Source organism: Nannobrachium achirus, assembly GCF_963921795.1.
Source record: "Nannobrachium achirus genome assembly, chromosome: 5".
Taxonomy (NCBI): Eukaryota; Metazoa; Chordata; class Actinopteri; order Myctophiformes; family Myctophidae; genus Nannobrachium; species Nannobrachium achirus.
This window is the reverse complement of record NC_137814.1, coordinates 53,526,692-53,554,019: the sequence shown is the minus strand read 5'-3', so window position 1 is coordinate 53,554,019 and position 27,328 is coordinate 53,526,692. Positions and strand designations below refer to the sequence as shown.

At 42.9% G+C, this 27,328-nt stretch overlaps 2 protein-coding genes and 1 long non-coding RNA gene across 3 annotated transcripts; 2 read left to right on the top strand and 1 right to left on the bottom strand.

The window, feature by feature from the left end:
• Positions 1-218: 218 nt before the first annotated feature.
• On the top strand, positions 219-20,384 carry LOC308285180 (mitofusin-1-like; the record flags this gene model as incomplete). Its single annotated transcript, XM_080725896.1, has 18 exons — positions 219-336; positions 1,439-1,574; positions 2,498-2,660; positions 3,113-3,237; positions 3,553-3,661; positions 4,117-4,224; positions 5,897-6,050; positions 6,768-6,835; positions 9,690-9,811; positions 10,226-10,352; positions 10,800-10,904; positions 12,654-12,756; positions 15,210-15,322; positions 15,679-15,786; positions 16,483-16,572; positions 17,925-18,121; positions 18,791-18,925; positions 20,315-20,384. The coding sequence occupies 18 exons, from the start codon at positions 219-221 to the stop codon at positions 20,382-20,384; spliced, it is 2,151 nt and encodes a 716-aa protein (XP_080582022.1).
• On the bottom strand, positions 13,874-14,697 carry LOC308285404. Its single transcript, XR_013962054.1, has 3 exons — positions 14,442-14,697; positions 14,232-14,348; positions 13,874-13,884 (listed from the first exon to the last, which is right to left on the bottom strand). It is a non-coding gene; the product is annotated as an uncharacterized lncRNA (long non-coding RNA).
• Positions 20,385-21,039: 655 nt separating the features above from the next.
• On the top strand, positions 21,040-23,100 carry LOC308285179 (glycine--tRNA ligase-like; the record flags this gene model as incomplete). The annotated part of the gene is made up of 1 exon (XM_080725895.1): positions 21,040-23,100. The coding sequence occupies exon 1, from the start codon at positions 21,043-21,045 to the stop codon at positions 23,098-23,100; it is 2,058 nt and encodes a 685-aa protein (XP_080582021.1). The 5' UTR covers positions 21,040-21,042.
• Positions 23,101-27,328: the final 4,228 nt, after the last annotated feature.

Sequence of the window (27,328 nt, the reverse complement as noted above, 5' to 3'; positions counted from 1 at the left end):
GGCCTAGATGGTTTGATTCATTCCTCTTCAGGGTTTTATTTGACATGGTTGCACAGATTTGCTAAAAATGGAAATGTCCATTTGATAGATTTGTTTCTATAGTTCTGATATATTTCCATGTAATCTTGTGTTCTAGTTATTTCGTATGGAATAAGTTCTCTTGCTCTGGTCATTCAGTAATCAGTCCTGATCACGTTCTGCTCTTCCAGTGTGTTAATATGGAGCCTGTGGAGGATGCCTCTCCTCTCAGGCACTTTGTTGTGGCCAAGAGGACCATCACTGGAGTGTTTGACCAGCTACTGGACTATGTTAAAGAGGGCACCACCTTCGTTGAGGGTAGGAAAACACAGAGCCGCCCACCCACATATATACAGACATAGCTCCACCTACGCAACCTTAAAAGGCATGACTCCACTGATCACCTTTTGACAATTATACAGGCGAAAATTCACAAACAAGGTTTTGATTTCAGTTATACACATGTGGTAGTACCGTACATTTGACCTATTTTCTTTTTGTTTTGCTATTTGTTCGGAAATATTTTCATTTTATCGCATTTGTCACCCACACTGTTGAGGAATCTCAGAGCTAAAGAATATAGATTAGTTCAGTTATACCAGTGGTTTTCAACCCTTTTCATATCAACGTCCATTATTTATTCGGCATTCTAGTCACGGACCACCATTTAATGACATTTAGCCTCTCAGGCCTAAAAATGTTTTTGTTGTCGATATTGTCCACAATTCCATGCTGTATTGATGTCGAACCAAAAGGGAGATAACAGGTCAATCAATAGTCAATAATCAACAGGTCAATTGTTTCTAAATTCTGCAATTGTATAGACTTCTTGGAAATTAAGTATAGGCCGCCTAATGCAAGTGTTTAACAATAATTTAACTCTTGAGAGCGTAAACTTACAGGCCCATTTGGTTTAATTTTACGCTCTCAAAAAGGGGAAAACCACCCATTTTCAATATTGAACTACTGTATGTCATTAATATACCTTAATTAATACACCTTCTGTGTTGCTTAGAACTGGAGGATTGATTTTGGGGTTTGTATTGTAAATCACACCGTGATGACATCACACCGGTGTACTTTGCAATACAAAACCCAATATCAATCCTAAAGGTCTAAGGGTCCATTTAGTTACCAACTCTCCATCATTTAGCTGGGAACCCCCTCAAGGACCACTGGTTGAGAACCACTGAACTATACAATGAGCTAGGTTGAATAAGATCACAGACTATTCACCACAATTTAGGTTAAAAAACGAACATAAAAAAGGCTGCAATTTGACTTACTTTAAAAAAAACTGATGTCCCCTAATCTACGATCCACATGAGAGCTGCATTGACGTGAGTGAAGATGATGGTGTTGTTCCAGAGACATGTTGGTATGAGTGAAGAGGATGATGATGGTGTTGTTCTTGTTCCAGAGACGTGGGGAACATCTGACCTGGGAGAGGTGGTCCTGGAGGAGCAGCGGCTGGAGATGCAGTCCTGCGCCACCAAACTGGCAACCATCCGGGAGGTGCTGGCTCGCAGACACATGAAGGTGGCCTTCTTTGGCAGGTGAGGTACTGAGGGAGAGACAGACAGACAGACAGACAGACAGACAGACAGACAGACAGACAGACAGACAGACAGACAGACAGACACAGGCACGTGCACACATAGACATCAAAGGGGCCTTGAGCCCCTGCCTTTTTATCCGCCTGTAAACAGTGCCCTCTCCAGACCATGAATGCAGTTTTTACTATGGTGAAAGAAATGCAAATGCCCTCTTTCCATGCCATACCTGAAGGCAGCAATTCAAGATAATTGCATTGTCCAAACTCTCCTGAACTTGAATGCAACATGTTATTTTGAAAGAATTGCCCTCTCTGTGTAGAAATCCATGCTGTTACACCACATCTCCAGTATTCACTTGATTATGCTTAGTTTAGTGTGGTGGTCCAAGCTCACGGGTTGTGAGCTTGGACGTCTGCTGTTTTCGATATTTCCACCAAAAGCCTGTTTGAGAAATTTCAGACCCTGCCTCTCTAACATTCTCTGCAGGTCACCAGAGGTCACCAACTACTGATACATCTGCGGAAATCTAAATTCAATGTCAGCTATTTTGGACAACCGATCCTGAATCCATCCCATTATGAATGAATTCGCTCTAAAGTCCTTATATTGGTTCTGCAATGCAATTTAGATGTCACCAGATATTATCCCTTATACAGTAAGTGTGGCTGTGAGACCAGTGGTGGAAAATACTGCAATGTCGAAACACTCATGTGAAGTAAAAGTCTGTAAGCAAAAGTACAAAGGTATTGGTATCAAAATGTTTTAAAATGTATAAAAAATCTTTTGAAACTATGGCAGATTTACAAGCTCACAATGCGTCACATTGCTATTTTCTAATGGCTGAGGACATTGGAAATGTATAGGGCTGAAGTGGTTAATGTATGTTTTGTAATAATCAAAATCTACAAATGAACTCTCCACAGGACCAGTAATGGTAAGAGCACGGTGATCAACGCCATGCTGAGGGACAGGGTCCTGCCCAGCGGCATGGGACACACCACCAACTGCTTCCTGCGGGTGGAGGGCACGGACGGAGACGAGGCCTACATCACCACGGAGACGTCCGACGACAGGAGAAGTGTCCATGTAGGAACCACAGGCTATGCAGGGACGCTATAGCAGTTGATGAGGCAATATAGGAGCCGAGACTCTAGACAAATATTCTAGGTGGTGATGGTTTTGCTTTAATGTGTCAAGCACTCAGGTTGGTTGGCCTACAGTAGTTCTACCAAGGAGCACAGGGTTCAAACCATAGTTATACGGTGGCTGCTACAAGGACAACACCGGTTTGAAGAACACTATATAAATTATAACACTATATCATTTGTTGACCGGTGTCCCCCAGGGGTCTACCTCCTTTTCAGTTAACTTACTACACACTAATATAAGCTTGTAAATGATCATTGCCATAATCTTCTCCTCATTCTCCGTCGTCTCTTGTCACCCTCCAACTATTATCTCCTCTCCTCTCCTCTCCTCTCCTCTCCTCTCCTCTCCTCTCCTCTCCTCTCCTCTCCTCTCCTCCCCTCCCCTCCCAGACAGTGAACGAGTTAGCCCATGCTCTCCACATGGATCCCAGTGTGGACTCTGGCAGGATGGTCAGTGTGTTCTGGCCCAAAGCTCGGTGTGCTCTGCTTAGAGACGACCTGGTACTGATGGACAGGTCAGCAACACATAATACTAGCGTTGCTGTCGGGCATCTTCTCTCCATCTGACTTTTTGCGTTTTCTTTTCTTTATTTTTTTTCATAAATGAACGCCCTACTCGATCATACTACAGTGCCACACAAATTTGTAAAACCGACACACTGACGTAAAGGGTGTTCATTAGCACTGAGTCATTTAAAAAAATGAAAAAGGTTGAAAATGGAGAACCTGGTTTCTGCCCGACAGCAACAATATAAATATATATCATAACACATATTTGACTGTTTAATATAAATGTGATGACAATAATGTCATATAATTGTGTCCACCAGTCCAGGGACAGATGTTAACATGGAGCTGGACAGCTGGATCGATCAGTTCTGTCTGGATGCGGACGTGTTTGTGCTGGTGGGCAACGCTGAGTCTACACTGATGAACACAGTGAGTCTATACTGATGAACACAGTGAGCATTCATTCATTCATTTACACCAGGGGAGGTTTTTCAGGCCAAGGGCCCCTTAGAAAGAGATAAAGCAGGGACCCCCACTACATATTGTAGATCTGCTATTTTCAGCTAATGTTCCTCAGAATAGGGATGGTTCAAGTAGGCCCACAGGGGTGAAACAAAGGCAAACAAACGGCAGTGGATGTCACCACCTATTCAAGGGGAAAATGTGTTTAACTCCCCTTGTGGATTCCATTATAAATGTTTTTTAAGGTTTCCATATTTTGTTTATGGATGGTGTCAGGGCGTTTCACACTATGGTGGCAGAGCAGTACAACCTCAGTCTTCTACGACTATTTAACATGTATATAATAGGCGGTCATTATACTGTACATTCACCAGTTTGATGAATTTAAATGGGTTTCCTCTCTCATATAACTTCCCCAACAGGAGAAGCTGTTCTTCCACAAGGTCAGCGAGAGGATCTCCAAACCAAACATCTTCATCCTCCAGAACAGATGGGATGCGTCCGTAACTGAGCCAGAGTCCACAGAAGAGGTAAGATATGAGATATGTTTACACACACATCTAACCACTGTCTCACAATCAATCTACTGATTCCCATTTCCTATGGATTTTACTGTGTAGTTCCGGGGTATATATATATTTTTAATTCCTTGGGTTATTCCCTGGTGCAGTATATGAAAAGTGAATGAGTAGCATTCTTCTCTCCAACATCTTTGAGAAAGACCCTAGCTCTAACAGTCGAGCCTCATCAAGAAGACTGTGGTACGCTATTATTACTGTGTGTCTCTGCACCTTTATTTCAACAGTAGGCTACATCAGGTTCTGTATCCTTTTTTTTCTTTCTGCTTTGTACTGGTCCACTGTACTACAAATTAAATTTTCCATGTCTTCAAAAGCTTTGGACATTCCACCTCACAGCAACTATATACGTAGTATGACATGCATAATGTTTTTGGAGAAATAGAAACATAGCCCTCCATTGAAAACACGCTAGCTAGCGTATCTCCACGACCATTCGCATGTTGTGCAGGGAATCATTATCGTATCCCTCCGAAAAGACCTAGAACACACCACAGCCAGTGGTCAATAGTAGAAGACTGTGATTTGATTGCACTGGTCAGCTCCCATTGGTCAACAGTAGAAGACTGGTTGTACTGGCCATCTCAATGTGACCTGTCAAACATGTCCCATGGACTTGCATGTGTTATCCTTTTAGACTTAACTCATACAGTGCCATCCGGCCACAAGGGGCGCTAGAGTGCCAGAAATTTCTCCATAGACCTTCTTTATAGCTTTCGTCGACCCTCTCCCAACTGGCTTGTGTTTTCACTCCAGTCAATGCTATGGGTGACGAGAGGAGGAAGCTAGCTGACACGTAGCCAAAATGCTAACCCATTTAGAAGCCCGATCTAAAGCTATTTCAGCCGCAAAAAACTTTCTCTTTGGGTCTGGGAACACAATCCGGAGAAAATCCTGTCTAAAGATGTGATTTATTATTGGAGTGGGCGGCGCGATGCGGCCTTTAGCGCGAATACGGCCCGTGGATGGCCGAGTCTAAGTCCCGGGCATGGATGGACGTCTAGACCGGGGCTTCGTTGAGGCCTCCGATAAAATAATTCATTTCATTAAAAAAGCCGAACATGTTCGGGATAGGCACACTGGACTACGTTCCGGAAGCGGCGCTGAACATTTGGTGAACATTGGGGGGCTCAAAAATGTATTTTAAACCATTTTTAATGGAATATATCGTCGGACCATGTAAAATGGCTAGCTGGCTAGCGTAGGACGAGCCAGGACCACCCACGACTCTACAAGCAGCTCAGGGTAAGTCAATTAATAAAAAAAAAATTGTATTGGATTGAAATAAAGCCGAACATGTTCGGGATAGGCACAGAATGAGTTAATTTGCTTGACTATACCCATTTTTCTTTCTTCCACTTTCTGTCTAACAAAGTAATCAATCAATCAATCAATCAATCAGACTGTACTACTACTGGGCGGCATCTTTGTCCAGACAACCTTGACCTTGATAAAGGTGGTGAAAACGGCGATATCCCTCCCTGAATGTCTAAGCTGTGTGTGTGTGTGTGTGTGTGTGTGTGTGTGTGTGTGTGTGTGTGTGTGTGTGTGTGTGTGTGTGTGTGTGTGTGTGTGTGTGTGTGTGTGTGTGTGTGTGTGTGTGTGTGTGGGTGATTCCCTACAGGTGAGGATGCAGCACACAGAGCGCTGTGTCAGCTTCCTGGCTGAGGAGCTGAAGGTGGTGAGTCTAGAGGAGGCTCCGGGACGGATCTTCTTTGTGTCGGCCAAGGAGGTGCTGTGCTCCAGGATGCAGCGAGCCCAGGGCATGCCCGAGACAGGTGACAGACTGCCGGTCACAGAAGTTTGGACATAGTTTAACCCCCCTTCAATCCCGGATGGCATCTGTGTCATTGGAAACATTGTTTTTTCTTTTTTCTTTTCTTTTTCTTTTTTTCAGAAAACCATTAAGTTGCTGTCGGGCAGAAACCTCCATATTCTAACTTTTTGTGTCCCGCCAGGCTTTGGGTCAAGGCCTTAGGGCCTTAGGGGCTTGTTTCCATGCATCCCTACACAAAAGCATCACAATTTTGAGTGCAGCGTTTTGAGCTTGTAGATCTGCTATTTTTGCTATTTTTGAATTTGAATCCTGAAAAGTACCAGTTTTGGACATACCACCCGACAGACACGATTTGTATAATCAGCCTCATGCAGGTCCATTTGAAAATAGCCAATCTACAAGCTCACAATGCGACGCAAAGCAAATTCCTATGTGTATTACACAATGGTTAATAAAGAAATCTGAATAAAGAAATCTGAATCAGCTATTTTAAAAATATTTTTAATACATTTTGTACATTTGAAAACCTGTGATATGGGAAATACTTTTGGGCCTACGTTTGGTACTTTTAGTACAATTTGATGCCAGTACTCTAACTCAAGTACATTTTTTATTCCACACTTTTACTTGTAACAGTGTATTTACTACATTGTAGTATTGATACAAAACTCTTTCTCCAGCCTTCCTCTCATCGATGCTGTGTGTTCTCATACTGCAGGTGAAGCGCTGGCGGAGGGCTTCCACGAAAGACTGAGAGAGTTCCACAGCTTTGAGAGGACCTTTGAGGTAGAGAGACATTCAATGTGTGTTGACACCTATCCCGTCAAACAAGGTCTTATCTTCTAATCAGGCTTTTGTGACCACCGGGGACAGATTCTAAGTTGCTTGTTGCTTAATTCAGTATTTAGATATTTAATATCCATTTCATCAGACACACCCCCTTCCTATACTGTACAAACCCATCAACTCCATTTTAACCATGATGGATTCATTGCAAACACCCGTTCTTTTTTCTGGTGACTCCTGGCGTCAAGAGTCACAAGTTTGAAGTTTTGAAGTTTGAAGTTACAATGGGTTTGTATAGGAGTGTGTCTGTTAACACCTTCTAAGCCAAGGGGAGCCCCTTAATGTTAAAACCGTACTATATCGCACATCCCCCCAGGGACTCTCAGCCACGTCGTACATTCCCGGACTTTGTCTTTAAAACCGGAATAAAAGCTTTTGATCCGAAAATCGGCGATCGTCTAACCTTCCCTAGTCACCACTCGTGCACTGATAGCTCATGCAGACCGTGCATGAAGCAGAGGTGACGTCAGCGCCTCTCCTTCTCCAAGGCACCTTCCACCCATCCGTTTACTGTCTACACACTCGAGCTCCTCCTGCAGCCATGCTTGGGGCTATGCTAGCGAAACTTTTCAGTTCTGTTCTTCAGTCACACATGGACTATTTGCGGGGACATTTACGTGAAAGGATCGCGCACGCGAAACGCACGGGGACATCGACGATCGGCCAAAACCCTCATTCTATCCCAACGGAGATCGAGAAAATCATGGTGAGTTACTGGCCTGGGGGGGGAAAAAAAAGAAAAAACAGCGGCGCTGTTCAAGATGGAGGGGCTGCGGGGTCATGTTTATAAACATAATATTATGTCTCAGATCACAATACAATAATAGAAATTTCACGGCTAATCTACCAACCACCATTCTATTTCGGACTGCAACGTGTTAAAATGAATATTAAATATCTAAATACTGAATCAAGCAACTTAAAATCTGTCCAGGGTGGTCACAAAAGCCTAATTACCGGTAGACCAGGGGTCTTCAACAGGGGGTCCGCGACCCCTAGGGGGTCCGCGGAGTTACTGCAGGGGGTCCGCGAAATTATTGCTTTAAAAAAAAAAACATTTTTTTCATTTTTTTTCCCCTTCATTTTTCACATTTGTTAAACAATAAATCATGATTCTATCCATTTTGAATAGCTTGAATACATGATTACTATAATGCAATTGACAGATTGTTGATATTATTGACATTGGTTCTCAGTTAAAGGGGTATTTCACTTTCAAAAAAACTTTTGGTAATTTTATCATTTGATGTAAATGTTACCAGGCCCGGAGGGCCTAACTCCAAACTTCATTTTAACCATGATAGATTCATTAAAAACACACATTATCTTTTCTGGTGACTCATACTGCCCTCCTAATATGTGAGCAGGCCGTGTTTTTTCGATAACATTTTTCCAAATAATTATTAAAGGGGCACTCCACCACTTTTCAACCTATCTTCATATAATAGGTCCTCACTAATGTTCATGATAAAATATAAAAAAAAAATTCTACTCAGTTTGCACCCTGTAGACAATATGCCTTCCGGTGTGTTCCAAGATTTCTAGCGGAAGTCTGCGTTTAACGGACGTTACGTCATGCGGTGCGGGTCTGTTTACATTCCCCATCGAAAAAACTAAAATAGATTGTAGCTCTTAACTCACTCTTAATAGATGTAACATTGCTTGAATCAATGTTTTTGTTTGTATATTGTTTATTGCGAGCGCAACCGACGGAGCAGTAGACGTAGACCCGAGTTAATTTCGTGCAGGGAATACGTTTGCAGGAACACCGCACCGTGAAAAAATACAGCTTCCGGTGAAATTCCTACGGCGGAAGTTGAACGCTTTCTGCCTTCTATTGTCACCAGGCTTTTCTCTTCGCAGTTGAGTAAGCCTGGCTACGCGAGGCTACTCAGTTTGGGTCTCATAGGAGAGCTGTGGGTGGCTCAAATCCTTCTACCGGTGACATCATCAATGGGAAATGCAAGCTAATAGAAACTGCAGGCTTTCTATTCCTGAAAAAGTGGCAATGTTAAAGTGGAAGCCATTGTTCTCGTGATAATAAAAATCAAAATATTTTTTTTCTTCAAAAATATTATTTAATTTTTTTTGGTCAAACGATGATGTCACCGGTAGAAGGATTTGACAGCTCTCCTATGAGACCCAGACTGAATGGAAACAGAATGTGCTATTTTATTATGAGCATTAGTGAGGACCTATTATATGAAGACAGGTTGAAAAGTGGTGAACTACTCCTTTAATAATAAATGAAAAAAGTTATCGAAAAAACACGGCCTGCTCACGTATTAGGAAGGTAAAATGAGTCTCCAGAAAAAATAATGTGTGTTTTTAATGAATCTATCATGGATAAAATGGAGTTTGAAGTTACAATGGGTTTGTATGTGGAGAGAAGCCCTACGACTGCTCCCTGTTGAAAGTGGAATATCCCTTTAATATTAGTAGTATGTTTAGAAATGGTAGTGGTACGGCCCACCCTGCTCGCTGTAACTTGTACATGTTTAAAATAAAAAATATGTTGTAGCCCCGACCCCCCCACCCTACGAGGTGGTAGGGGGTCCCTGCTCCATCTCCCCATCAGTTTGGGGGTCCCCGGCCTGAAAACGTTGAAGACCCCTGCGGTAGACAATAAAATTAACAATGTTTTTTTTTTCTTTTCTTTTTCTTTTAAGTGAAATATCCCCTTAAGTTGCCCACATATGTGTACTAGATCCAACAGTAAATGTGTAACTTTATTGTTTTCTAAAATGTCAGATTTCAACAGTTTCTTCTCTCAAATGAGCTTTTCACCTCACAGGAGTTCATCTCCCAGTCGGCGGTGAAGACAAAGTTTGAGCAGCACACAGTCAGAGCCTGGCAGATCACAGAGGCCATCAAAGCTGTCATGGACGCCATCAACATCTCCTCTGCTGACCGGAAGTAAGGCTCGGAGCATCAAGTGTTCCTTCAGTAATAGCTCTAAATGGAAAAGGGGTTCAGACACTGACCAACTGGTGGACAGTAAAGTGGTACATTTACTGTATGAGTAATTTTTAAAAGCAGGTACTCCAGTACTGTGCATTTGACTGAGCAATGTTAATTTGTCTCTGAGTAATATTTGACCAAGACTATCTGCATTATCCCAGGAGAGTATACTGTAATTCTGATTCCTATCTAATGTGCCCTTCCCTCCTACATCTCCCACTCCCACTGCAGCCAACCTTCTGTCTCAAGAAGGAAACTGAGGGGATCACATTTGCTCTCATCTTTCTGTGCTGTTATGTTCTCACCTCTGTGGTTCTACCAAGGTGTTGAGGAGAATTAACCCAGACCTCCTCCACCACCTCTCTGTAGGATCTACTGCCTGGAGGAGAGGGAGGAGCAGAGAGACCGCCTGGACTTTGTCCGAGGTCAGATCAACCGTCTGACGGACAGCGTCAAACTACGGATGAAGGCCCTGTCGGACGGCGTGGTCACCAAGGTACACAGCAGCTCCTCAGGCTGCCACATTTTGATCGATATCTTCATGAACTTCTTTCCTTCCCAACATTTACAAACTTTAAAACTTTATCAAATTAAGGAAAAGTATTTTTTCAACAACACGCATTAGGGCTCTAGATGCTGTACTAGGCTACCCAACAGTTTTTCTCTCCACAGTACCTATCAAATGATGATTTTAGCTGGTCTCGGGCTCGACTTGGTCTTCAATTTCAAGGACCCCCACAACTCTGCGAGTGTACAAATGGAACCAAATGGACCAGAGCTCCATTTGTACACTCTCAGAGTTACATACTTGTAAGGGTCCATTTGGAACCCCCTCAAGGAACCTACACACTGTATTGGATCGGTACTCGGTATCGACCGATAAGCATGCATTACAGGTATGTAAAATGTGTGGGTATGTTTGTTGATGTTGTCTCTGTGTCAGGTGGCTGCTGCCCTGGCAGAGCAGATCAAAACTCTGCCTGTGTTAGTGGAGGAGTTCCGAGCTGACTTCAACCCAACGCAGGACACTCTGACCCTCTACAAACATGTAAGCACTGAAACTAACACATGCGTACCCCCATATGCGATCCAAATTGCATATGGGGGTCCCTGGCACAAACTATGTTCAGATGGGGGTCCGCAGCCAAATACAAAAATGTGTATAATTTGGGTGCCTTTGACCTTGACATGAAAAATGTGTGAGAACCAGTGTTGTGCATACGTTTTAACACTGACCACAGTTTACCTGCTGAGTCCTGGTCAGTGCAGTAATCTGTACAGTGAAGACAACCTCAGACCAACACTTAACACCTGACTGACTCTTTAACCTCTCTCTGCACAGCCTCTGACAATCTCTCTCTGTCTCTCTCTGTGTCACTCTCTCTCTCTCTCTCTCTCTCTCTCTCTCTCTCTCTCTCTCTCTCTCTCTTTTCTCTCTCTCTCACTCACACACACACACACACACACACACACACACACACACACACACACACACACACACACACACACACACGCGCACACACACACACACACACACACACACACACACACACAGTCTCACAATGCAGCGGCAGCACACACACACACACAGTCTCACAATGCAGCGGCAGCGTGTGTGTGTGTGTTTGTGTGTGTGTGTGCTTTCTAAACAGGATTTGAATTAAAGCAGCTTAATGTTCTGCTAGCTTCTCCTTTAGCAATATTGAGGTCAAGTGTCGGCTGTGTGTGTGTGTGTGTGTGTGTGTGTGTGTGTGTGTGTGTGTGTGTGTGTGTGTGTGTGTGTGTGTGCGCGTGTGTGTGCGCGTGCACGTGTTTAATTGGCTGTACATCACTGCTCTATTCATACTAGTGGTTCTCAACCAGTGGTCTTTGAGGGGGTTCCAGGTGGTCCCCAGCTAAATGATGGAACGTTGGTAACCAAATGGACCCTTAGAGATCTTTAACTCTTGAGAGTGAAGTTATTGTTAAACATCTGCATTACTTACATAACAAAATATCCCAGGTTTTGGGTCTGAGAGGCTAAATCTCATCAAATGGTGGTCCATGTGGCTCTGTGGCTCAGATGTCGAATACTGTAGATCAGGGGTTCCCAAACTTTTTTGTCTCAGGGCACCCCATAAATATTTTTTTTTAATCTGAGGCACCCCTACATTATAATTTTCACTCCCAGCATCTTATATTTATAGCATATTGTCGTCGTCCAAAACCGTTCGTTTTGTATTTATCATCTATGAAATGTACTGAACTAGTGAGAACAGCAGATCTACAGTACAAGCACACAATCGCGAGGCGTTGTGTGCTTGTAGATCGGCTGTGAGGGGTATACATTTCATTTAAAGCCAGACAGAAGGTTTCCAGTTTCCGTCTGTAAAACATGTAAGCACTGAAACTGTTTTCACTAGTTTTGTGCGACAGTCTTGTATGATGAAGAAGGGCTTTGCTTTACCAAAAGGCGTACACATTTGAAACTTGGAGATACGAGGTTTCTGCCCGACAGTGACGATATTTTAGTGATTATGTTGCGAGGGAAACGTTGAGATATTGAGCCATTTTGGTTAGAACTGACTGAAAATAACTTTGTACTTCAAGTTTAAAATTATACTAAATATTTTTTCAAGTGTCCAAATAAATTCCAAATATTATCAAATTATCTCGCGGCACCCCTGGACTGCCATCACGGCACCCCAGGGTGCCCTGACTTTGAAAACCCCTGGAATAGATAATAGAACTTCACTTGATGTGAAAGAGATTGAAAGCCACTGATTTAATGGTCTCCTCTGCTCTGCCTTGGCTCCAGAGGATGGTGACTCATGTGGAGGAAAGGATGACAGCTTCCCTGACTGTCCGATGTTCTCCATCCATCCTCGGAGACATCAAAACCACCCAGAACAACATGACAGGTAGCGCTCTATTCAGAATACAGTGGGCTACATACATTACATACTGTACATACATTACATACATACCAAGACACAAGACAGTATTTATCAAAGCCAAAATGTGGCATTTATTTAGGGGAAATATACTTAGTGGGGAGTGGGGTATAAAGTCAACCTAGGTAAGTATATATAATAAACATAAATTCTTCCCGGTCAGGGGTTAATTCCGTGCACATTTCCTCAATATTTCCGTGTGTATCCTAGGGTTGTCTATAATGCAAAAGAGAGCACAAATGTATGTGATTCACCAGCAACATAATGATTTGAGAATAGTGGAAATCTCGCTTATACCGCCTGAGCATCCGTCTGTTCACTGAGGAGATCCAGTTTGGACAGTTTGGCATAGTGAGTGAATGTTTGTAGGCTGTGCCTACAGAATGTACTGTAGATTGCAGGTACTGTACCACCCTCAATTCAAGCTGCTATCACTGTAAACTTTTTTTTTTTAGCCTGTCATTTTTATGAACAGCAGCAGTAGCCTTTCTCTCTTCCTTAAATATTATTAGCAGAACAATTCTACCTTTTCACAACTAGCAGTTGTTCTGTTTTCAAAGTTCGGCAGTTATCATTGGATTTTAACACATTCAGCCAGGGACAGACAGACAGAGACACATTGCCTCTGAGGCATTCCATCACCTTCTATGTGTAGCCCCATAGTTAGTACAGCCAAGACGCGGCACACAACAGCCCTGCCAAACGGGCTCAGCCCTATTGGCATAACAGGTTGCTACTGGTTGGTCTGGCGAGTGGGAGCCTCGGGTTCAATCCCAGCTCATCACAAATCACTACAATCTCGCGTAGTGAGACGGATGTGGAGGAGGTTTTCGCATGAGGGACATGAAGGACACGCCTTGTTGAGCGTGTATGAAATAGAATGGAAATTAGTCTTACTGAGCTCGAGATCGAGACCCAATCAACACAATCACATAGAACCTTCATAGCGTTGCCTTAATGAAAGCGGGGTATTTCGAAGCGCCGGCCCGACCCACAGGCATGGAAAGGACAGGCTTGGGTTTCAGTCTTGGCTACTGTTCCTTCTGGTAGTTCACCACTGAGGACGTCAGCCGTCCATGAAACTCTATCTTCTCACTGGAAACAGAAAAGATGGATAGTTCCAATTTAGGCATTTATCAACGCTCTTAACCCAGAGCGACATTAAGCAAGTTAAATACAGTACAAGGTAGTCTAATGTATAGAGACAGTGTAGCATCTCAGTAATCTAGGATCATCTTCAGTTTAAACATTATAATATGAACAAATAAATAATATGTACATTGAAACTATACTAAACTATAGGATGCCAGCCATGGGTCAACAAATTAACCTGGCATCTGACTAAATAACAAATGACATCTGAACCTTTGAATATGATTGCATGGTCGTCAAGGCTAGTGTGTTAGTTTGTTAGCTCGTTAGTTAGTTTGTTAGTTGGTTACCTGTATAGTGAAAAGTCAGGTTGAAAGATTCTCTCTCTGAATCTTTTGGAGTCGTTGCTTCCACATGAAGTTCTACACCTGGACCACATGACCATTGATCTGACCATGTGCCGTTCACTGCAGACACACAGATACAGAATTTTTACGGTTTTAAATGTTTGTATGCATGTATTGTGTGCGTGCGTGAGTGCGTGCGTGCGTGCGTCTTACGTAGACAATCTCTTATATTGTAACAGTGTCGCGTTTTGGACGGTTCCCCTGGACAGGTGCTTCCATCGTACGCATTGCGAATGCATCGTCGATTTCGACTCTGAGTCCCTGAGATGGTTTTGCACCTGATGTCTTGTCCTGGAAGCGTGCAGTCTGACCACTCCGACCAGTCGGACCACACGGCAACATCTAAATCCTCGTCTGGACAGACAGACAGACAGACAGACAGACAGACAGACAGACAGATAGACAAACAGACGGATATGTACTGCTCCTACGGTGGTTATAATCATTACAACCCGACAGTGATGCGACTGTGTAAATAATGACGGTAAAATTACATCATCTTGTTTAATATTGATGACAAAGGTCTTGCAAACCATAATATTTGCACAAACTGATCATTTAATTTGGTGGGTCATTTTGAAGAAAGATACACATACAACCTTTGAAAGAATATTTTCAACCAAATATTATTAAATGGTTTGGATTCATATTTTGACTATCTGAAAAAAAGAAAAAGAAAAAGCCTATTCATGACTATCTGCTACTATCATTTAGGAATCTTTTTTTTTTGTCATCCCCCCCCCCCCCCCCCCCAACGATTTAAACATAGGTGATACCCTGAAGAAGACTATTATTGTGTCGAAACGTTGGTAAAATAAAATTAAAGGTTATTGCATTGTGGCTAGGAGCTGTGCGACATTGAAACAAAAATATTAAACGTATAAAATAAAAGCAAACGGTCTGTTCTTGTGTGTTGTCCAGAAAGTGTGCGTCCTCTGCTGTCCCTGGCTGTCCAGGAGCAGTTCAGTCTACCCAGCAGCAGCTTTGAGCTGACCTATGACCTGGACCTGGCCAGCCTGTGTGCAGACTTCCAGGTAGGGTTGTGTAGTGTCGACTTAGTTTTAGTCCTAGTCTTTGGACAAAAATTCCATTTCGTTTTTTGCCATATTTCAGTCATCTTGAAAAGTTTAGTTTTTAGTCAACTAAGCGCGACACGTTGTGAGCTTCAGAGCGCAACACCCGAGCGCAACAAGTTCTACCGATCTCTTCTCCCCTAGTCCCTCCTTTTACATTTTAGTCTATAGTTTTTATTTGTTTAAATTGTCTTAGTTTTAGTCATCATAGCTTAGTTTTTGTTTACCTCTTATTTCGTTTTCGACGGTGAAACAAGGTAGTCGACAAACGTTTTTAGTCATAGTTTTATTCAACAAAATCAACACTATACTTCCAGGAGAGCATCGACTTCCAGTTCTCTCTGGGCTGGACCGCCCTGGTAACGCGCTTCATCGGACCCACCGGCGCCAAGCGGGCTCTGAACGCCATGGAACCTAGCATTCAGGTATCCACTTACTGTGGGTTTTCTGAGAATTTTAAAGCGGCGGTGCCATAGTTGTGTACGTTTTCTGTTTTATATGTGTCTATGGAGTTAACATTACTCTAGGTGTGGTTATAATGTGCATATTTGCCCTCCCTGTGTATTTTTGGTTACTTCCTGGGGAAGGCCCAACTGAAAAACACTGAGTTAATGACATCATATAATCATCCCCTCCCCTTTTACCATACACCCAACCCTGTGGGTGTGGCTAACTTCAGCTGGGCCACCACCCACCTGACAACCATGCATACTTTATGAACTAAATTAACCTAATTTTAACACTTTCTGTACACAGAATAATCATAATACCTTATCACCATGGGGGGGGGGGGGGGGGGGGTCCCTGTCTCTTCTTAGATTAACATTTATATGCATTTGATGTATTGATGTTGATGTATTGATGTATTATCTTGCTTATTGTAAATCGCTCTGGTTTAAGAGCATCTGCTAAATGCCTAAATTGTAAATTGTAAGATGTGCACAGCACATCAATCCCATTGTTTATTCCACTGACAGGCTTTTAAAACGCATTTAGGGCTTATAAGTTTAACAGTGCATGATTCCTTTGACTTCCATGCTTGACATCTTGTCCATGTTGATGGTCTCCTGTCTCCTCCTTTGACATCTTGTCCATGTTGATGGTCTCCTGTCTCCTCCCAGGAAGGCAGAACCCTCAAAGAGGAGCTGCTGGTCTCCATGCTGTCTCTCACCTCCAGAGCTTCCATGACAGTGTTGGTCATTGGAGGAGTGGTATGTACAGTACAGTACTATGATGTTATTTATGATGATGATGATGATGATGATGATTATAATGATGATTACTATGTACAGAAAAGTACATTTCACAGATATCAAGAACACATGACTTTTGGCATTCACTTACAAAACAGAAACAGCAAATTGAAGTTACATCATTGTTTCATAACGATCTGCTTTTTTGCAAGCCATTCATAGACACATGAAGACACTTGCACGCACGCCACGCACGCACGCACGCACGCACGCACGCACGCACGCACGCACACACACACACACACACACACACACACACACACACACACACACACACACACACACAAAAGAAAAAGCTTGTAACAAAACATAATGTGTGTGCCCAAGGGTCGCAATAAATAATTCTGTCTTACTCTTGAGCGGCTAACAGTTGATTCCGATGTCTAAATTAGTGTCTCGAGTTGACAACAACCACCTTTTTTGCACCTAACTGGTGGAAGAACGTCTTTACAGTAGTTTCCGTACCAGAAAAAGTACTAGGGTCCCCCAGATGACAGTGGCAATTTAAGGAGTCCTAAACCTTTTTAATACCAAAAGAAAAAAGAGACCATTACTGAATCAAAAGTAATAAACACACTAGGCTATATAAGAATTGGTCAGCCATTGGCCAAATTGTCAAATAATAAGAAGGATCTACAAGCTCACAACGCCTCGCAACATGCTAGTATATTGGCTATTTTCACAATATTTAGTCAAATAAATAATAAATAAACTAAATTCACCCTTTGTCAGCCTTCTGATTGGTCCATGACTGACCAACCAGCAGGCTCTTTCTGCCTTGTTCCTCCTTTTTTATGTTGAATTTGCTAAAACATCATTTTTGGAGAAATAAAAACATTTAAAAACATGCCCAGTCACTATACTGCACCTGAGAGGCTCCTGTTTACTGAAACCAAGTTTAAAATGAGAATTGAATACACAAAATAACAAAAAGGGGGAAAAAAAGAAACTACTGTATGATACACAGTTAAACAAAACCCTTTTTTTCAAATATGTGTATACATTTACATTACATGTCTTGTTACTTGTATGTGTTACTTGGAACAATCTAAACTGTTAAAGATGAATACACAAAATAACAATAAGAAGCAACTGAATTTCAATGGTAGTGGATGGAGAGAAAGGACTTTTGTCCCTCCAAGACACAGCAACCAATGGGTGTGAATAGGGGCGGGACAACGGGCGGGACTTGACAAAGGGTGAATTGAATGTCCCAACTCCGAAAACTTAGCACTTAGCATCCGAAAATGCTAAGTGTTTGTCAGGGTGGTGGTTCGAGAAACCACTGTGCCTCCTGTCCTGTGCTCCAGGTGTGGAGGTCCATGGGATGGAGGCTCATCGCCCTCTCCGTGTCTCTGTACGGACTGCTCTACCTGTACGAGAAGCTCACCTGGACCAACGCCTCCAGGGAGAGAGCCCTCAAACAGCAGTTTGCGGAGCACGCCGCGCACAGACTCAAAACCATCATACCTCGCACCAGCAACAGCTGTGGCCAGCAGGTCCTCAAGTGAGTATAGAGGGCACTGTTTATCAAACACTGGGTCAGGGGTCTTGACACAGTTTTATGGGTCACTCACGACTCGAGTAAAAATCCCAGTTTCTTACATTTCCTTAACTCACGAAGCGACGCTTGTAGAGCTGCTATTTTCACTAGTTTAGGTCCCTGGTAGTATCGCGTGGCCAGACTATTGACTCCGCGATTTGGGAAATGCTCCCGTCAACAGTCTGGGGCACGGAAATAGAAATGATGAGTGCGAGATAAAATAAACATAAAAAAGTTATTCTGTGAAGAAAAATAAACATATAATTATTTTCTTATTTTCTTCACAGAATAAAAAGTGTTATGATCATTATTCACCAGGAGCCTGGATGGCTTGCTTCTAGGCTTAAAATAATTGATACAAATATTATTATTCTTTTGGAAACACACAATGGCACCACTGCTATAGGAGTATAAGAAATCTGGATATTTTTGCTATTGACCATTAGCAAAGAGAGAGAGAGAGAGGGAGAGAGAGAGAGAGAGTAATATTTGTCCCTTTGGTCCCAGGGAGCTGGCGTACACCTTCAGCCGTCTGTTTCAGAGGGTTAATATTTGTCCCTTTGGTCGCAGGGAGCTGGCGTCCACCTTCAGCCGTCTGTTACAGAGGGTTAATATTTGTCCCTTTGGTCCCAGGGAGCTGGCGTCCACCTTCAGCCGTCTGTGTCAGAGGGTTGACCTGAGCGAGGCGGAGCTGGAGGCTCAGATCAGACAGCTGAGCTTCAGGATCCAGAGACTGGAGAGCATCCAGCGGCGCTCCAAAGCCCTCAGGTACTGTAGCTGACCAGCTCCCGCTGTAAACTACTCAAAACAGGAAAGAAATGTCTTGGTGGCCTGGACACGCTATATACTGTATATATCGTTGTTGTCGAGTCATTTTAAAATGTTTAACTAGTGAAAATAGCCTATCTACAAGCACACAACGCCTCGCATCGTGAGGCGTTGTGTGCTTGTAGATAGGCTATTTTCACTTGTTTTGTGCGACAGTCTTGTTAGGCCAGTCAATCTGAGGTTTGACCCAAAATAAATTGCAATAGTAATTAATGGTTCTAGGTTTTTTATGATCCTTAGGGTCATCCAAAAAACACGGGCCCCCAAAAACTGAGCTGACCCCAGAAAAGTGATGACTCATCACTAAACCATAGTTTGTGGGTCCATTTTTAGCCAGAGGGATGTTTTTCGTGCAAAACAAATGCTTGCAATGGATTCAGAATCATGGAAAAAACCCTAGTTAGACCCTTAACATGCTACTTAAAGAAGATTTTTGGGGGTCTTTTTTTCCTGTATTGTAAGTGAAGGGACCCAAACTTGAACCCCGTGAATTTACCTTGATCCACTAAGAATATAATGGAAAACTTTTAACATGTTTTTTGGATGTCCCTAAGGATCATAAAAAACCCTGAATGATTACTATTGCAATTTCTTTTGAGTCAGGCCCTTTTTAGCTTAGATTGCCTGGCCTATGTATGATGAGGCTTTTTGTAAAAAACACATTTGATACTTGGAGATACAAGGATTCTGCCCGACAGTGACGATATGTAATTAAAAGTGCCGGAGGGATTTGTGAGTGCTGGCATTTCTTTGTTTATTCCAGTACAATGACAAGTAGGTTCTGGGTCTGTCCCTATATGCGTGGAATGTCCCATGTGGAATATGGACTAGATGCTGATTGCCCTTGTGTGTGGTGATGGTGTTTTATCCTACCTGGTGGGCAATAAAGCAGCATTCATACTGCATGATGACATAACTTAACCCCAAAAAAGAAGGGGAAAAAAATAGACAGACAGATAGAAAGAAAAAACAAGAACAGAGTACAGAGTACAGTAAGTACAGTAAGAGCAAGGTACAACAAGAAAGGGAACAAATAATATATATATAAATATATATACATAAAGTGTCCTAAAGCACAACTATCAATATAATACAGTGCCCAAATCAAAGTGACCGTCAATGCTAGTTAGTGCAACAAGTATCTCTACATCATGTCAAACACAAGCAGAAATACAAAAAAAATAATAGTGCAGTGTCCAAAGTCAGAGCATTAAAAACAACTAGCAAAAGAAAAAAACAAGATAGGGTGATGAAAGACAGACGGACAGATAGATACTGTAGATAATCCTAGATAGATATGAGATTCAATCTCTCCTGTATCTTCCACAGAAACAGAGCCACTGACCTGGAAGGTCAACTAGAGACATTCTCAGCCCAGTATCTCCAAGACAACCACTGACAACGCCATGGCGACGGACACAACCCCTGACAGCACCATGGGAGACGTGCATGGTAGCCAGGGGCGTCACAAGGGGGGGAAAAATGTGACTGGGTTACTAGGGCCCAAGGTGGAGGGGCCTGACATTATTTTATACTTTATTGAAAAATAGCAGATATACAAGCTCACAGCGCAGCACAGAGTGCCGCGCTGCAAGCTTGTAGATCTGCTATTTTTCAATAGTTAAAGTACCCAGGAATTTGGTCGTCACCCCTGATGGTAGCCTACCGTTGGATCAGCATCAGCATCAGCATCATCTGTCCGTCTTTGCCTTTATTTCAAATAAAAGAGCTGAGTAGAGAGGTCATTATGCTTGTGCTCTTATTTATTTACAGTTTAAACAGTTTAGAACCCTTAGAGAAAGAGGGCCAGAGTTACTACCGTTGTCGGTGTAGGCTTTCATCATACTTATTAGTTGTAACGGATAACCTAGCAAGTTAGACCGTGTCACAGAATGCCTGGAACTCCATATATGGAGAACGGACATATTAAAGTCTGACATCATAGACTCCATCCTGGAACTACATATATCATCGGATCATCAATAAAGATTCAACTGAGTCTTTGCCTTTCGGTCTACAGAAGAAACAGAAAGGTTTTTGGCACCGGCAGACAAAACATGGATGTTAATATTGAAGAGGTTCTGGCCCCGCTCCGGCTCATAGTCAAAGAACAGGGGGATGTGGTGCGCAAGATGAAAGAGGAAGGTGCCCCTGATGTAGACGTCACTGAAGCTGTTGCTGAACTAAAGGCAAGGAAGAGAACACTTGAGGCCAAGGAACTGGCCATGCAGCCCAAAGATGACACTGTTGATAGAACCAAGATGGAGAATACTTTGAAGAGGCGGTTCTTCTATGATCAGGCTTTTGCCATCTATGGAGGTGTGAGTGGTCTGTATGACTTTGGGCCCGTGGGATGTGCCCTGAAGAACAACCTCCTGAAGGTCTGGAGGCAACATTTTATCGAGGAGGAACATATTCTGGAGATTGACTGCACCATGCTGACCCCAGCGCCCGTCCTCAAGACGTCAGGGCACGTGGACAGGTTTGCTGACTACATGGTGAAAGATGTCGAGAATGGTGAATGGTTCAGAGCTGACCATCTCCTTAAAGATCACCTCCAGAAGCTGATGTCTAATAAGAAGTGTTCTGCAGAGAATAAGGCTGAGATGACAGACGTCATCACTCAGATGGACAACTTTACCCAGCAAGAGTTGACCGACCTCTTTGTGAAATACCACGTCAAGTCGCCCACCAAAGGAAATGAGCTCACTGAGCCTACATCCTTCAACCTGATGTTTCAGACATCCATTGGGCCAGGAGGGAATATGCCAGGCTATCTGAGGCCTGAAACCTCTCAGGGAATCTTCCTCAATTTCAAACGCCTGCTAGAGTTTAACCAGGGAAAACTCCCGTTTGCTGCTGCACAGATTGGCAAATCCTTCAGAAACGAAATCTCTCCCCGCTCAGGACTCATTCGTGTTAGAGAGTTCACCATGGCTGAGATTGAGTACTTTGTGGACCCCACTGAGAAGGTCCACCCTAAATTCCACAATGTGAAAGACCTGGACATAATGCTGTACTCCTCCAAGGCCCAGACTAGTGGCCAGGCAGCCTGCATCATGACTCTGGGTGATGCTGTGGACAAAGGAGTAATCAATAACTCTGTCCTAGGATACTTCATTGGGAGAATTTACCTGTACCTTACTAAAGTGGGTGTGGCCAAAGATAAGCTACGCTTTCGTCAGCACATGGATAACGAGATGGCCCACTATGCCTGTGACTGCTGGGATGCAGAGACCAAAACCTCTTATGGCTGGGTAGAGATTGTAGGGTGTGCCGACCGTTCATGCTATGATCTGCAATGCCACGCACGGGCTACAAAGGTCCCTCTGGTTGCAGAGAAGCCTCTGAAGGTGCCCAAAGTTGTAGATGTTGTACAGTTTGAGCCCAACAAAGAGGGCATTGGTAAGGCGTACAAAAAGGATGCTAAGCTAGTAATTGAGTACCTTTCACAGCAACGTGACGAGTGCTTCATTACGGAGCAGGAGCAGCTGCTCAGTGAGACTGGAGAGTTTACTATTGAGACAGAAGGAAAGTCTTTTACACTCACAAAGGACATGCTCAGTGTAAAGCGCTCCCAGGAGAAACAGTCTGTGGAGGAAGTCGTTCCCAGTGTAATTGAGCCCTCGTTCGGCATTGGCAGAATCATGTATAGCATCTTTGAGCACACATTCCATGTCAGAGAAGATGATGAACAAAAAACATATTTCAGCTTCCCTGCCACTGTGGCTCCATATAAATGCTCCGTCCTTCCTTTGAGTCAAAAACAGGAATTCTTGCCGTTTGTGAGTGATTTATCCGCGGCGCTGACCAAAAACGGCGTGTCTCACAAAGTGGACGACTCCTCCGGGTCCATCGGGAGGCGCTACGCCAGGACGGATGAGATCGGAGTGGCTTTTGGCATCACCATCGACTTTGACACCGTGAACAAGACGCCCCACACAGCCACTCTGAGAGACCGTGACTCAATGACACAGATCAGAGCCCAGGTCAGTGAGTTGCCCGAGATGATCCGAGATCTGGCCGACGGCACCTTGACTTGGGGAGAGGTCTGTGAGAAGTACCCGACTTTTGAAGGACAGGAGACCAGCAAGAAGGATACCAGTGAAGTGTAAATTACTCACTCATCTCTGCCTGTCAGGCCTGTTTAGATAGGCTATATAGGTTTACCTGTTGACATTTTGCATTATTCAGTGGTGGTCAAAGTAGGCTACTAAAACTACTGGTCAATATTACTCCACTACAGGTGAAGGTTTCTCTCAAAAAAGTACTGCTTGAGTGCTTGCTTTTAAGAAATACTTGAGTGGTCAACAGTAATTGCTTTTTAGTGTTGGGCTCTTGTAGGCTATTGATAAAAAAAAAAAAAAAACGTTGATGTCAACATACACTGAAAGTTGTCCTTTCTATTTGTTGCCACCGCAAACTGCACAGTGCACACACAAAGTGTGGACGCAGCATGCACGAACACAACATGCATTTTAGCTGACTACACTGTATTTTATTATGTTAATGTCCAGTTTGAATTGTGACAGTTTCAGAGTTCACTTAATCACTTAATCTGTTTTTGTCATGAGTGGTCGACTTTCTATCAAATAAAACATTATAATTGCCTATCATTGAAATATTCAAGCATGGCTCTGATCTCCCTGTCCTGCCTGTGCACATGGCCACAGGCATCAGCTTTGTTTAGTGAGAGGGCTAGGCATACATACATACTGTATCCTGCTGCAGGAATATGGAAGATTAAGCCGTTGTAAACAAAATGTGAATGACAGAATGACAGCTGAGGATCAGCTAATATGGGAGGGCTTGGCACTGTCAGGTATAAACTGATGCCTAGCAGATGAGGCATATTTGAACTGGTGCTGTGTCATTACCCTTACCGCACGCGTAGCCTTTTTTAGCTACAGTATATCTTATATCTTACACACCAGCAGCAGCATTAAAGACAGTAAGACATGCTAAATTACAGTTATGAAAGAATAATACTAACAACAACAACACACATAGTAGTCATACACAACAACACACATTGTAGCCTAGTCATACACAAACATATGTAAAGGCTGCAGTATTATGTTCTTCCCTGGTCTACTGCTTTTCCCCTTAAGCTATAGAAGATAGAGTTAGCTTTGAGCTCTATTTTACACAGTGGTTTCACTTTCAGCAGTGACAGCAATAAGGCAGCAAGTTAAAGCAGTCATCTATAATACTTATGGGGCCCTATCTTGCGTTTAGGCAAAAGATATTGTGAAAATAGACGATCTACATTGACATGTTGTGAGCTTGTAGTACGGTATGCAACTTTTTAACATGTTTTTCAAAATCCTACATTAAAATTATCTTAAAGGAGGGCCAGCGGAAAGGAGTTCCCAATGCAGCTACCTACTATTTAGTCATGGCATGAGGGCAAACTAACCTGTCATCCCATATACAGTATGAGCATATAGTATACTGATGGTGACATCAGGGATCTCCATATGGGCATACATGTAAAGGAACAAGGACTAACAGATAAGATCTTCATATATGGGCATATAAGGGACAACTGATAGGTAACAAAGATCTCCATTATGTGATTATTATGAGCATAAAGGGACATTCACCAAAAATAGCCAATCTACAGTAGGTGCAAAGTAATTTGGCTGCAGACCCCCTCTGACTATACACGAAAGAAGGATATATATTTTGCCATAGGCAATAAGAGACCCACATACAACATTAGGGTATTTAAAATGTTTAAAAAAAAATGAATAAAAATCTTGTAGATCAGCTATCCATTACTAGTCAATTTTTTTTGTTAGAGTTAAAGTGGTATATTAGCTATATTATGGTAGTTGGTAGCTAATTTATTTGGGTAGCCCCTGGAACCCCCCAAAGGATTCCTGGGGGTCCCCGGACCCGACTTTGAACACCACTGTTGTAGCCGACCTGGATTCAATAGTTCTTCTACCTTGTAGCAGACCTGATGTAGGCAATTAAATAATCAGTTGTCAGAGGACATCCACCTTTTGGTACAGTATGAACATCTTTCCTAATGAGGGAATGTATTTCTCTCCAAACCTTTCTACAAATACAAGAGACACCCTGTGAGATGAGAAAAGTTCAACTGCTGTTTGTGGTAATTACTATTGCCACTAGGTGGCAATGATCGAGAGTCAGTCTAACAGACAGTAATGCAGTAGAATATATTACCTTTAGTACATTTAGAGCAGTGGTTCCTAAACCTTTTTGGCTCAGGTCACCACCGCTGTAAATAACCTTTTCAGCCACAGTACCCCTGAATTACATTGTTACTTTACAGTACCTCACATTTATGTCAAATATGTAAATATTGTCCCCTAAGATACGGTATGTGTCACGAGGAAAACTCGAGAGAATATCTGTTTCCAGATCGAAAATAACTTTTATAAAATAACTTTTATACTTGGTGACTGGCGTTTAACCACTTTAACCCCAGCATCCCTATTCTGGGGGGACATCACAAGGTGACGCGTCGTGAGCTTGTAGATCGGCTATTTTTGGTGAACAGACTTTGTGTACTGTAGACTGAAAAAGATCGATTCGCACCAACAGTGCAACTCAGGTCCAAGTACACGTGATTAAACTGAAGTGACATTGATGAATTCCAAATATTATCAAAGTATTCTGAGGCACCCCTGGGCTGGCATCACGCACCCTAGGGTTAATCCTGCATTGGAGGCAGCGTTGCACAGGGTGGGAACCAGGAATGATTCCGGGGGCCCAGAGCTGGACCAGAGCCCTAGTACACTGTATACCAGCTGGCTAAAACACTTCCATCCTTTTTAACATACTTTTTCGTGTCCAAAATGTTGGTTATTTTGGAAGATATTAAAGGAGCACCATGAATTGTAATATGTTGACGCCCAGAGGGATGGCTTTGTGTTAAATTGTTTTAACCAGCTTAGTGACCTTGTGGTTAGAGTGCCTGCCCTGAGACTGGAAGGTTGGAGTTCGATCCCTGCCCCGGTCATACCCCCTGCGCCATGTCCAGGGGGTGTACTTGTACATCAAGCTGCCTCACACTATAAAAGTCTGTGTGAATATGGGGGTATGGGGAGGAGGTTAAGAAACGCAGGAAGAGACTCTTTGTTTTTTGCAAGTAGGCATGCAACCACCGGTATACATAATATACGTCAAATGTAATGAGATCGAGATGCAATGCAATGTAATGTCTCCTACTCCTACCTAATATTTTACAGAAATAAATAGACTTAAAGCTATACTGTGTAAGATGCTCAACTAGTGGTCAGTAGCCCTATAGCAAACCGCGGTCGCGTCCGCGTCTTTCGGCCGTGTTTCGTACCTTCACACCCCCGCGTCTGCCTCCACCTCGCCGAGATCTATCTTTAGAGGGGTCCCTGGTTCCTGTGCGTTCAGGCATTCCGGAGAAACGGACTACTTCACCCTGCCTGGTAGGCGAGATTACCTTTTCTTCTTTTCAAATCTTTTTATTCAATTTTCAAATGAGCAAAGCCCAGAGGCGGGTAAACAATCTCAAAAAGATGGATACATCACATGTAGAAAAACAGAGTACATTATTATGAGAGTGAATAAAACCCATCCCCTATCCCCCCTCCCCCACCCTCAATCCCCAGGACGGTTGAACTGTCAAAACAAAGTAAGTAAATAATCAAAACAATAAAGCAGAATAAATAATCAAAGCTTGCTGCGTATTGGGTTGGTCAAACAGGTAAGCGCCACACTACACCGTTTGAGTATTATGATAGAACATCATAAAAGGGCTCCAGGTTTTATAAAATTTCTTTTCAGAGCCGGCAATTGAGAACCTCAACATTTCCAATTCCAGACAGGACATTATAGCGCGAGGCGAGATTACCTTTTGAGTATAGAGACACACAGGCGACTACAAATATGGCCGCCATAGCGACCCCACTTCAAGATGCGCTGTGATTGGCCGGCAGTGTATAACCCTCGCTGTGATTGGCCGGTAGTGTGATGACGTAATTTTTTCGCGAAAACCGGGGCCCGGTCAGGATCATAGAAAACATATAAAGAGAAGGCTTTAGAAGCTGAAAATAACGGAGTGGGTGTTCTAAAACTTTAGCGATTTAACAGTTAGGACAATTTGAAGATTTGTTTTATAAAAAAAGTTACATGGTATAACTTTAAAAGTTGGTCACAAAAGAAAAGAAAAAGAAACAGGAGATAGGCTCCTGCCCTATGGGCCTTATGGCTCGGCAAGGCTTATTTACTTTGTGTTAAATAAGACCATAGATCATGATTGAGGATATGTTTATGCTACTTCAAGAGGCCAAATCCTACTAATGTGTATACAGCTCAGCATATAATTAGATAAAC